This window comes from Opisthorchis viverrini (assembly GCF_000715545.1).
Source record: "Opisthorchis viverrini unplaced genomic scaffold opera_v5_337, whole genome shotgun sequence".
NCBI classification, from domain to species: domain Eukaryota; kingdom Metazoa; phylum Platyhelminthes; class Trematoda; order Opisthorchiida; family Opisthorchiidae; genus Opisthorchis; species Opisthorchis viverrini.
Window position 1 is genome coordinate 525,946 of NW_008751995.1, and position 12,289 is coordinate 538,234.

General features: G+C 44.5%; 2 protein-coding genes across 2 annotated transcripts in view; one reads left to right on the top strand and one right to left on the bottom strand.

Moving 5' to 3' along the window:
* Positions 1-2,227, top strand: part of T265_10144 (hypothetical protein) — a gene marked incomplete at both ends in the record, with an annotated part of 7,234 nt that extends 5,007 nt beyond the window's left edge. Inside the window, one exon of the mRNA XM_009176423.1 lies at positions 2,016-2,227. Within this exon, the coding sequence (XP_009174687.1) occupies positions 2,016-2,227 (212 nt within the window). The remainder of the gene's footprint in view (positions 1-2,015) is intronic.
* T265_10145 (hypothetical protein) overlaps positions 1-11,773 on the bottom strand; it is a gene marked incomplete at both ends in the record, with an annotated part of 41,053 nt that extends 29,280 nt beyond the window's left edge. The window contains 5 exons of the mRNA XM_009176424.1: positions 818-862; positions 5,869-6,115; positions 10,809-11,004; positions 11,045-11,572; positions 11,728-11,773. Coding sequence (XP_009174688.1) covers positions 818-862; positions 5,869-6,115; positions 10,809-11,004; positions 11,045-11,572; positions 11,728-11,773 — 1,062 coding nt within the window. The remainder of the gene's footprint in view (positions 1-817; positions 863-5,868; positions 6,116-10,808; positions 11,005-11,044; positions 11,573-11,727) is intronic.
* Between the last annotated feature and the right edge of the window lie 516 nt (positions 11,774-12,289).

The following is a 12,289-nucleotide window of genomic DNA, read 5'->3' on the forward strand; positions in this document are numbered from 1 at the left end:
GTGAGTGAGTGAGTGAGTGAGTGAGTGAGTGAGTGAGTGTGTGAGTGAGTGAGTGAGTGAGTGAGTGAAGAACCTATCTTAAACATACTGAGGTGCCTACATCTCCAAGCGCTCAATCAGACAACCTGGGAAGAAATTGACAGCACGAACGCTATGACTAGCCGCCATTTCATGCAATTCTCCAACCGAACGCAGAGAGGTCATGGAGACCCCATCATCGGAGGCAGACCTCACCAACAACACCTAGACGCCTCTTTCACATCCTTCTGCTAACTCACTCGTTGTCCACATCACAGTTAGCGCACTTCTGAAGGATGCACAGACAGTGTGAATCGCACCGATTTTGGTCGATTCAAGGTCATTTTGAACTCAATCCCTAGTTCTGAGCGACAATTTAGAACATTCACAGCAATCCGGAGCCAGCTACGCGCGGACGCAAAACAGGTAGCCGTGCTGCCATAAAAGTCAGTGCTAACCATCAGGAGTTTGCAACTTTAAACAGCCTCCAAAAAGTGTTAGCCATTCTCACGACCGCTGTACTGAAAACATCTTTAATCGAAGAAGTTAATGACGACAATTTCTTCAGTAAAGCTTTAGACTCATTCCGAGGAGTTATATCAGGCAATTCTAACGATGGTGGTTAAATAATGGCAGAGGTTAAAAGAAATGGATGACAAAAAGTGATTTCCACGGTTAACTCATGAGAACATGAACACTGTGACCCCGTGTTTATGGCCGTAGTAGGTAACCGGATCATATACTAAAAACCAACTGCGATCTCGAATACCATAATAAGAGCACTAAGAGACATACGTACCTGTATTTCCGTTTCCGCGTTATCGCGCATTAGAGTTGAAAGGAACTGTGGTCAAAGGGCATACAGACAAAAAGAAAAAAGGATCCATCAGCTGAGCGTTATGCCCCAGTCACGGAAAACAAACGGAACTAGTGCTTTCTTGTGTTGTGTGCCCACCCACAAACACATACAAGCACCACATCAAGATATTAGAAACGCATGATTAGAAAACAAGCTTTTCAATGTGAAATTTTCCACTAAACTAGGACTCCAAAAACAGACTTTCGGTTCCCAAGGAATTCTGAACAAAAATAGTGTATGGAATAAAATGATGGCAAAATTAACCTAGAATAGTGTGACCCAAGTTCAGAAATACAAACATTTAACCAAGACGTTTCAAGTGCGATTAACTAGCCACATTAGTAAAGTACTCGTCTTAACAGATTAGACAGTGAAAAATGATTTGATGGATTGACCGCGTTGCATCATCTAATGGATGGATGTGGATGAGGGCCGGTGAACGAAGAGTTGTTAGGGCGAACGATACCACACGGTTACCCAGCCGATGAAGGGGTTGTTTCAGGTATCCCTCCTTGAGCCTTTGACTTACGCGACTGACCTACAAGGCGATGAGAGAATATACGGTTTTGTTTAGGTACCTCCACCGAAGCTTCTGATTCGAGTCCGATTCACAAGGAAGCGAGTAGTGGGGTTCCAATTGGAGACCCTGTCCGGAGCCACTGACTCAACAGTCTGGTCCAGTTAGTTGCAAGACTGGCTTAGCCTGAAGGCACATGTCTTTTTTTTGGGGGGGAGGATGATTCCACGTCCCTATCGCGAAGAACAGTATGACTTTAGCTCCAGACCACCTCGTGATATCACTTCCCGCAGTATACGGACTCCTGCTCTTCGTCGGGCTGCTCGCCGTTGACCTTCCTGGTGTGGCTGAAGCTAAAAGAAATAAGCTCCAGCCAATGTTGCCCGCATGATCATTGCAGCACACCAGCCCAACCACCAGGCAAGGTGGGAGCTTCTGGACGGGGTTCTTTTCGCCCAATCCTGAGCTGAGTAAAAGTGATCGATAGGTGGACAGCTTATGACCTGAAAACGAAGTATGAGAGCACTCCCTCGTTTATAAATCTAATCATACAACCTCGTGGGTTAGCAGTAGCCTTCGATCAGTCCGTCGGCTCCCTAAACCTCGCATAATCTTCCTCAGGTTCAGTACCCACATTGGCGGGAGTGGTTCGCGTTCCACTGAAGGAATATCATAGCAGTTTTGTATCGTTCGCCGGAGTGATGCACACGGTGCAGTTGCAAGTGTGCCTGGAACCTGCAGCAGCAAAGCAGACGCCGCATGCAACCCTTTTCGACGAGAATTTCGATGACCACCCAGTCGGGGTGTCGTTATTCCACTACACTGCTAGTTGATGAATAGTAGTCAAAGTACATGTGACCTGATATTTGTCAATTCAACCTGGGGGACGGAAGGACAACTTAGAGAAAAGATCCGAATTCCTCGAGGAAATTGAGAAACCCTTGAAATACTACTCGAATTTTACTACCATCTATCTCAGATTTTAGATTACACAAACTGTCTTACGAGCCAGAGAGAACATAATTTCGCTAAAGGAAATGGGGAAATAGGAACCAGAGGTGGAATACGGAAAAATTCAGTAAAATCAAGCTAAACGGTAAAACCATGGTTAGAACACGGGGGCTGCGCTCCTTTGCTTTGACAAATAGGACGACAAGTGGCTAGACCTGAACAGTGGTATGTCGCTTGTTAGCTCCTCACCTTGCGTGCGGCTAAATGAATATAAATAGCTTCCGACAACAAAATATAGAGTAGCAGTAGAACCTCCCCCAACTAATGACGATACATCTTGTTCAACATACAGTAAAAACTTCACATTGTTCTCTTAAGGGGAAATTCTGTCCAATTGGCTGTCTCATTTTTCGGCGATTAGGAATCTGACCAAACTTGTTTGGATCGCTTCACCTTCTGGCCTCATTCGATAGCACAGTTATTCGTCGGACTCTCTCCTGGATACCCCAGAATATTTTCACCATAACGCTGCGCAGCTGGCACTACCAACGCGGATGAGCTGACCGGTACTTAGTATCAGACAAAACAGCTTGTAGATGAAGACAGCTTGTCAAAATTAAGCACGTCCGTCACTTGAACCAATCAGTTTAAGCGGCACTAACATCCGAATGGCGCGAATGCTACTGAGTTTCGCTAAGCAATTCTTAAAAAGACAGCTCAATTTTCGGTGCAACTGAACCCTCAATGAAACCGAGTTGGCGCGACCCGACGAAATCAGCTCAGATACGGATGGCTGTCTCATTCAATGCTCATATTCGAGACAATCCATCATATGTCCCTCTAACAAGGTCATGGTGCACTCAGAACACAGTGGAGACATTGAACTGCGGAAATAAGCACTGTTTGCATAATTGTTGATGATGCGAGGTTTGTTACTATTTAACAGAGATTTCATCCTGTCAATGAAACCAGTTTTTGCCAGTCCACCCAGTCGGAAAAACCAAGAAGCACTGTACAGGTGTTTTATCCTTGTTGGGAGTCAACAGCAGTACGCATCTTACGAGTTTCAAACCGCAATCTTCCGGTTAGCGGTTGAAAATTTAACCGCTTGTCCACAGGTGGCCGATCAGCAGTGTGATTGGCTCCCACTTAGACGGGACATAGCGCCACTTACATGAACCACATCACGTGGTCACGTGTGGAGGCTTATCGGCAGGAAACACGTGGTCACGTATTGACTGGTTCCTCGAGTGACGAGTTCTCGGGACGGAATTTCGCGCATCTTGTGAAATTATTTTTCTCCTGAGCTATTTATGGATTATTGATAAGCTGGGGAGATTTGATGATTTTCAATAGGGATTCGCACACACTGATGAAACATCCACTAGTCGAGAGTGTTATCTTCAAAAAACGAACCCGAAGGAATTCATACTGCGGTGTATAGGTTCCTCTTCAAAGAGAATATATCCAGGTGCATTTACCAGCTATAAACTTCACCACCAAGCAAGCCGAATTTGAACAGTGCCGAGGCTTATCGGAAACACGTGGTCACGTATTGACTGGTTCCTCGAGTGACGAGTTCTCGGGACGGAATTTCGCGCATCTTGTGAAATTATTTTTCTCCTGAGCTATTTATGGATTATTGATAAGCTGGGGAGATTTGATGATTTTCAATAGGGATTCGCACACACTGATGAAACATCCACTAGTCGAGAGTGTTATCTTCAAAAAACGAACCCGAAGGAATTCATACTGCGGTGTATAGGTTCCTCTTCAAAGAGAATATATCCAGGTGCATTTACCAGCTATAAACTTCACCACCAAGCAAGCCGAATTTGAACAGTGCCGCGTCCACAAGTGAAAAGCACCCAGGCAGACATAACATTTCCTTCTTACAAAATTTTCATCTGAAAAGCAACTCAAGGAAAGGGACGATTCCGGCGACTCCAGTTTTACGCTGTAGAAGGAACGAACCCTCTTATGTGAAACATCTACAAAGACTGGAGACAAGAAATTTCGCGAGCTGACTTCTACGCAACAAGAATATCCCGTGCACTTAGCCTCCATGGAGTGACACAGGTATAAACACGAAAAAATGATTTAGTAGTAGGTTGGACGTTCCAGCTGCAGTCTCCACCAGATAGAGCTGGCTGGATAGTATTCGCCAACCATGTGCTATGACATCAAGGTGATGGACATGACGGTTACTCTCTCTGGACCGTTTACCTCTCGAAGAAGAGACCAAATCCGTGCGTTGAGAAAGAAGAATGGAACGTACGAATGTGTTGTAAGTCACTGTCGGATGCAGAAATTATCAAGAACCAAAGGAATAAGGGGGGAGTTAGGTATGGCGAGGCATTGCCACAGATGCTCACTGGTTTAACAACTTACACAATGAACTATCTATCGCGAAGCATTGACAATACATTCGTATGATGGTCACGACTAGTCTACAGATATGTGTATAAGCTAACAGTGTCTAGAAAGTGAGATCCTCGTGAACTTGAATTCTAATAGCCACGGTTCAGACATACACCCGAACTAAACGACATTTCGAAGTGCTAATAGGAGTGAATTTTGATGATGCATCTTATAAAGATTCGAAGATAGAAGGGATATTATATCATCCCTGTTGAAGACCATTATATAATACAAATTATTGGGCAAAACTGTGGATAAGAGTGGTTAACAAAGAAAAGGATCTTTGGAAGACGTCCTTACATCTCGGAAAAAATACCATCATAAGCGAGTTGAGGGGCAGCGTCCCCACATCGTGAACTTAAAGTACTCCGCTAGTTATGTTAGATTAGAATATAGGGGGAATGTGGGATCGCAGACACCACAGACTTCGAACTGTGGCAAACGATACAAACTGAAAGTAGACAAGTCGTAAATTGTTATAGGAGCAAAATCCGTGACAAGCGAATGGGTTTGAAGAATTGAATCCACTCGGGTGATCTCTTGAGACACATGAGCCCAATGTCACCATCATCAGCTGTAAACCATGCATAGGTCGCACTGTAGTTCTAGCTGTCAAAACTTCGTTCATGAAGAGAGGGGAAACGGAATGGATGACCACATACTGGGAGAAATGGCTAATGTCGTTAAAAGGTAAGCCCAGGAATAGTATTGGGCGTTCGAGATTGATGAAGAGAGTGAAAACGGTAGTTGTGTATTCATGATCATCATCGCCAGCATGATATCAGTGTTCAGCAGTGATGCTTCACTGCCTTTGTGCATTCAAGGCAGCAACTTAGATGAATGCACTTCACTATGCGCGTGGCTGGGTGACATCCAAATATATTCTGATTCACATCAGGGACTCCATAGAAGGAGGCGGAAATTAGCGACACAACTGAGTTTGTTGGTTACAGCTTCGTATTTTTCTGTTAAATCACAAATTGGGCTGAATCAGTCAAAGCGGGATCGTTTGGCCGCGGATAAAACTCTCCCTCAACTAATTTTAACTATCCAGCAAGTGGATTAATCAGGAAGTCCAACCAATTAGACGCTTACTACATACCTGAGTTACCTCTGCCTCAGAGGGTAGAAACAACGGGAGCAAATAGGCCACATCAAATGCACAAATCGGTTTAACGGCGAATTTGTTTATATACGAATATAGTAGGGAGGAGACATCCGTATTGTGTGGAAGATCCCAGCCTCGACGCAGCAGGTTTGCTGACAGATCCAATCTGGCCAAGTGAGGGCCGCGAACGCTTGGATGTCTGTCCATAAAGGTGCTGAGCAATGAATCCAAGCGATCGATACTACAATGAGTGGAAAAGAAAAAACATAAGCTTCAATTTAGTCAATGTCAGATACTACACCGTAACACAAGTAAAGAATACTCCATAAGCTAACCTTGTGGTATTCTGTGAAACATCTACGATGCACTTTCGTGCAAACACAACGGGAGAATTGTCTCAGTTACATGCTGTTGAAATACGAGGGTATTTTGGTGGACTATTCAAAAGACATGTAAATGAAGAATCAAATGACGTCGCACTACTCTCCTCATAACTCCAACGTAATAGGGAAGGACAAGTTCTCCATAATCGTTATCGACAGCATGAAATCAGTGTTCAACACCGATGCTTCACTGCTGTAAAACCATGCATGCGCTGAAGTGGTAATCAGGTTAGAGGAGAGGCAAGCAGAAAATGAAGACAAACCACAAAGATAAACCAAGACTAATTACTCTCCAAGAACATTCTGTGATTGTCCTATAAATACAGTTGGGATAATCTTCATTTGTCTCCGTGAAGAGCTATTTGAAGCTACTGTGCCTGTTGATATACCACGGTGGGCAGAGCAGGAAGCCAAGGACCAACACAGAGTTGCAAGACCGATTCAGCAAGCCACAACTGGCGACAAACCGAACCCACAATGTCCGTTTCGGCCGAACAACTCCGAATAATGCTACAGCAGTAACAGAAGAAGATTGAAGGAGCTCAAATGAGGTTTGTTGAAACTCTGGTGCGCAGCATGTCGGTGAATTCGACAAAAGCAGTTGGGTCTCCGTCTTCTTCCACAGCTGCTGCTGCTGCTGCCAGCTCGACTATTGAATTCGATTTCAACGCTGAATCTGAAAGGACGTTCGAAACTTGGTTCAATACATATGAAGATATGTTTCAAACCGACTTTGCTCAGTTTGATGATGCATGAAAGTTCGACTGTTGCTGCGGAAACTGGGGACAGGTGAATACAATCGGTTCACAGATTTCATACTCCTCAAACTCCCTTGTGACCTTGGTCTCGCAGATACTGTCAGGATTCTGACCCACATATTCGGTGAGAAAAGTTCATTGTTCAATATTCGTTATCAGTGTCTCAAGATTACAAAAATGAATATCGAAGATTTTATCACTTATGCCGGTGTGGTCAATAAAGAATGTGAGCGCTTTCAGCTCAACACCATAACCGACGATCAATTCAAGTGTCTCATCTTCAAGGCTGGTCATCAATCGCCATATGAAGCAGATATTCGGACCCGGATATTGAATCGAATTGAACAGGATCCAGAGTTGACGCTTCAGAAACTTACCACCGAGTGATAGCATCTTATCAATATCAAGGCTGATGCTGCACTGATTGGAATTCCAAATTCTGTCAGCCTGATATGGTATGCTGAATAACTTCCGAAAGGAAGTCAAATTCTAAGCGAACTCCAAGAAAACCGCCCATACCCTGTTGGTTCTGTAAAAAACGGCACTATTCACGCCACTGTCCCCACCGGAACCACAGGTGCAGCAAGTGCAGCCGAAAGGGTCACAAAGAAGAATGTTGCACAGACAACTTCAGGAGCTCGCGCAAACACCGACCCGACAAAAGGACGCAGGCAGAGGCCATGACAGCAATATCCAGGATGAAATCACCCGGTCGACATAAATTTGTCACAGTATGTATTAATGGCACACCGGGCTACCCTTCAATTTGATACAGGTACTGACTTCACTTTGATTACAAAACGTAACTGGGACGTAACTGGAAGACCACCAGTGGAATACACAAAGTGCACCACTCGTAATGTACCTGGTGAAAGCCTCAAACCGACTGGGAAGCTAAATGCTCCGTAACTTTCAAGGGGATTCAACTTAACGATCGAGCTAAAGATGCTCAATCCAGATCGGCTGGCATTCTGACCAGTCAGGGCATGTCTTCGTTTGGTCCATAGCCCGAACGTGACACATCCGTCCAATTATTGTGATGTTAGGTTATTAGGGACGGCTGACCTCCGGGCAGAAATTCAGATTAACTGTCGGTTTGTGGACGACTGCACAAGACGCACAGGCTGCAGAAGGTCTGATAGTTGGTGTTGGATAAGCGACATCCCAGAGAGACTATCATACTTAGGGAGAACTTTAGTCGTCCCGGGTCAAACAGCAGGGTCAGATACTGGCTACTGGTTGGTCTAAAACAAACAGTTTAGGTATACATGATATTTTCAGCTGTGAGAGGACCAGAAATCACAGGCGTTTTTTTAAAGATGTGCTCACTAACTCCCTGAGTTGTGGACCTTGTCATCCAGGCAGTGGCTCGATTATCATGTTCCCTACGGGGGACATTAAATGACAATACAAGGTTCAACCTCACCATATCATTCGTAGGTTCTGAAACACGTCAAGTGATATAAAACTCTGTTCGCTGGATCAAACCTAATTTCACTGCTCAAGATGAACGAAATGACACCCTTCCGCATGCTTGTCATCCAGGGTCCAATGCTAACGCTTGCGCCTCTGGACCATTACAGCCATGAAGCATAAAACCTCCCTTGTTTTCCGGGGCGATACGCCTAAGTGGTGTATTAGCTTCGGTATCCCCTTCAGGTTACGCATGCGACGACGAATCAGGCAGGCATTTCGCAGTCACGGCACCTGCCACTGAAGCCAACCCTGACAAGCGAAGTCAAGTGAATTCCTGCCTCAAAAGATAGTATTTCCGCAGATAAGCACCGCTGGAGCGAAAATGAGATGAAATCTTGACTTTTCAGTACCTAAATTTCATTGTACGATGGAAGTCAACAAGCTGTTGGTGATGGAAGCTATTCAAATTTTTATTGAACAGTTCGTCCCGTAAGTGAAGCCAATCTATGCTGAAAAGCCGAAAAGCACTGGACAGCTGTTTTGCCCTAATGTGAATCGTCAACAGTGCGCATCTCACGAAACTCCAGAGCTTGGAGCCGCAACCTCCTGGCTAGCAGCTGAAGAATAAACCGTTCTAGTACGAGCAGCTAATCAACAGTGTGATTAACCTGCAACTAAGCAGGATGTAGCACCACTAGTCCTTCAATCACGGGAACACAGGTGGTCACTTGTTGGCTGGTCCCCCGAGAGACGAAGAAGGACGAGTAACCAACACTCAGAGGTAGAAGAAACTAATACGAGCGAAACTTCTATCTGAGAGGCTATTTAAGTGCGAGTTCATCACATTTCTGAACAGCCGCTCGTATCCGAACGACTGATTGTTTAGACCAATAACCGGGACACCAAAGGTTCGAGACTCCCTGGAGTTTCGTCAGGCGTACAGTGATGAAGATTTCCAATGAGGATGAGACAGCTTCAGTTACAGAAAATCTCTATTAGAAAATCGATTATATCCGTAGTGAGGAGCATAACGTCATGGGTGAGGATAGGTAGTCCAATTCTAGGGGATATTGGATTTTTTTAGCGAAGAATGACGAATGCCTGTTAGTATGCTTATTATGCAACTGTATACCGGATTCAGATTCTATTCTCCCCTCCAAGTACGCAAAAAAATATCATGAGCATACCGTGTACGAAACAAAAGTCAAAGATGAAATGCAGATCTCTTTATAGGCTTTTTCAACAGTTCTGGTCAATTTTATTTGATGGTCTTCGGTGTATTCTAGAAGGCTGTACCGCAACCCACACGAGAGCTGAGACTCTGCCAGAGCACAGGTGAATGTACACAAAAACATGACCAAGATGCTGGATTGTAAATGTACTTTGAAGATAATGATAAGAAAAACAAATAACCGTTTAGATGCAACACCCTCTTCGTACCTAGCTGCAATGCTAGCCAAAAGAGGCAAAAGGGCTGAGATGCTGTTAGGCTGTCCAAGCCTAGACGGTAGCGCTCAAAATGCCGTGATTGTCTTTGAATCACGGACCTCCTCGTCAATGGGTCCTCGCCTTAACCACTGAGCCACCTGGAGCTCACACTTTGGGAGACACGTTTTATAAGCCAAAAGTTGGTAGGTAGATATGATCATGCTGCGCAAACTAACCAGTGAAGTTTCCACGTTCTGAGGTTGAATTTAGGAGAGTTGTATTTCAAAACGGCGCTGTCGTGTAATTTCTTCATGGAGTGTATGATGAGAGAACCTGTGGGTTGACCCGTGTCTTACTATCTGAATACCAGTACTGAAGCTGATACAGGCATCCACCAGTGTATATCTGAGTCAGCCTGAATTCAAGCCTTCAAACGATCGGTAGTTTAAAGAACGAGACTTTGGTTTCACTTGATGATGACGACAACAGGTGTAAAAGGAAACCCCATAAGCCACATTAGTGATAAGTTCCTCGTTAAAAGTAGTAACAATAGGAATGACAAGAATAAGTTAGGCCCCAAGATACGCAGGGGTAACCACTGTTGTGTCCTTATGTAAGTAAAGCAACATGTAAACTCACTTGAACCTATTTTGTACGCCATCAAAGTTAGATAGTTTCCTCAGTCAGTTCCACGCGTGTTGGACCCTGTGGCTCGACCTAAGCGAGGTGATATTCCAACTAGAGGTGCACCAAATTTATTATTAATAGTCCGCCGACCCATTCGACCAGTTAACAATTACTTGTCTGAATACGCCTGAATACTTCGACTAATCACACGGTGTCAGCTTGTGGTGAAGGTGGATGAGACGACACTCCAGCGCATTCATGTGATACTATTGGACCGATGAGTCTCTCAACTGTAACCCACACACTAATTGGAAAAGCTTACCGAAGCGCATTGAGGTCACGGGTACTTTGTGCAGTGGATAATTCAATCAGACACTTCCATGTGTTCCAGTCGTTTGGATTTTGGTTGAGCTTCTCCTCGCCAAGCTTGAAAGCACCCTCCCATAGGTCAAGCGCAACATGAAGATTCAAACGTTCAATGGAATAATCACAGCGATAGTCCAATTCGTCAAGTCGATCTGAAATAGTAAAGTGCTCGAAGCTAACAGAGGAACTTACCAGTGAGAGTACTATTATTCAAAAACTGCAGAGCATCATTTTGTTTCTCCAGACGTCGAAGGACGTCTAGCAGAAGTTGGAACTCCGAATGCTTTCTCATCTTATTTGCACTGACTTCACGAAGAAGCATCTTTTCAGCCAGTGGGAGATACATCCGCTTGCCTAGGACAGGATCGGCTTCGGCTTGCATGGTAGTGCTTACAATCACCCAATATATGTACAAGCGAGAAGGAAATTGTTGAGAGAGAAGCCGAGCCGTAGTCTGCTGTTCAGCAAAGCTACCCGACTGTACCTGATTCAGGAAGAGATAAACGAGCAAGTCTTCACGATCAGGGCACTTTTTAAGAGCAGTCTTCAGGTATTCAGCTTCTCGATGTGTCTGCCCAGTCTCACGAAAGTAACACATCACAACGTTGAGTGTAGACTCATCTGTTGGGTAGGCAGCAATAATCTCCTCGGCCAAAGTAACAGCTTCCGTGGTTTTGCCGGACTTCAAAAGTACAAGAGCTTTTAACAGCTGATTAGGAACTAAAGCAAAAGGGATGGCAATGGCACACCTTCGATGTAGAACAACTCGGTGTTTTCCTCAAGACTTTATTGACCTCTAGGAGAGCTTTTTTGAAATTACCTTTTTCCAGTGGTTCTGTATCGTGATCTATAAGCGGACGGCATGAAAAACATACCAATAACATCTTTCAAGCGACTATCTCGAAGGTCCAGGCCCAGCATAATAAAGGAAGCCGATGTACAGCTGAAAAGTGAGTGAGCAGAGCAAGAAAAAAGAGGCAAGTTAAGCTATAAAAAGTAACAGAAACGGAATTAAACACCAAGAAAAGTTGACAGTCACACAGTCATGCGCACTATTCAACTTATTCTATAGTTAACCGTCAATAAGGACTGTGCTCCCACTTGAAACGTACTAAGCGACGTTAGACAGAAGTGATTAGGATGTTCGTTTGGAGGATTTGTGAGGATACTGTCCAAAACATTAACCGGGTTTCATGCAGCGCTTCTTCTACGATCAATAAATGCGAATGCAATTGAACGATACCCAAAATGAGAGATTTATCAATAACTCAGGGAAATTCGGCGAGTTGTTTGGACTTGGGGAATTCGTAAGTTGACAGGTGCTTGCTTTGCAGAGAAATACAAGCCAGTTCCATGAATATCATGGATCGCAGCGCGCCATACGCGTCGACAAATGGGGGCGCGATTTTGCTTGCAACGTCAAATATCACAGAGGGA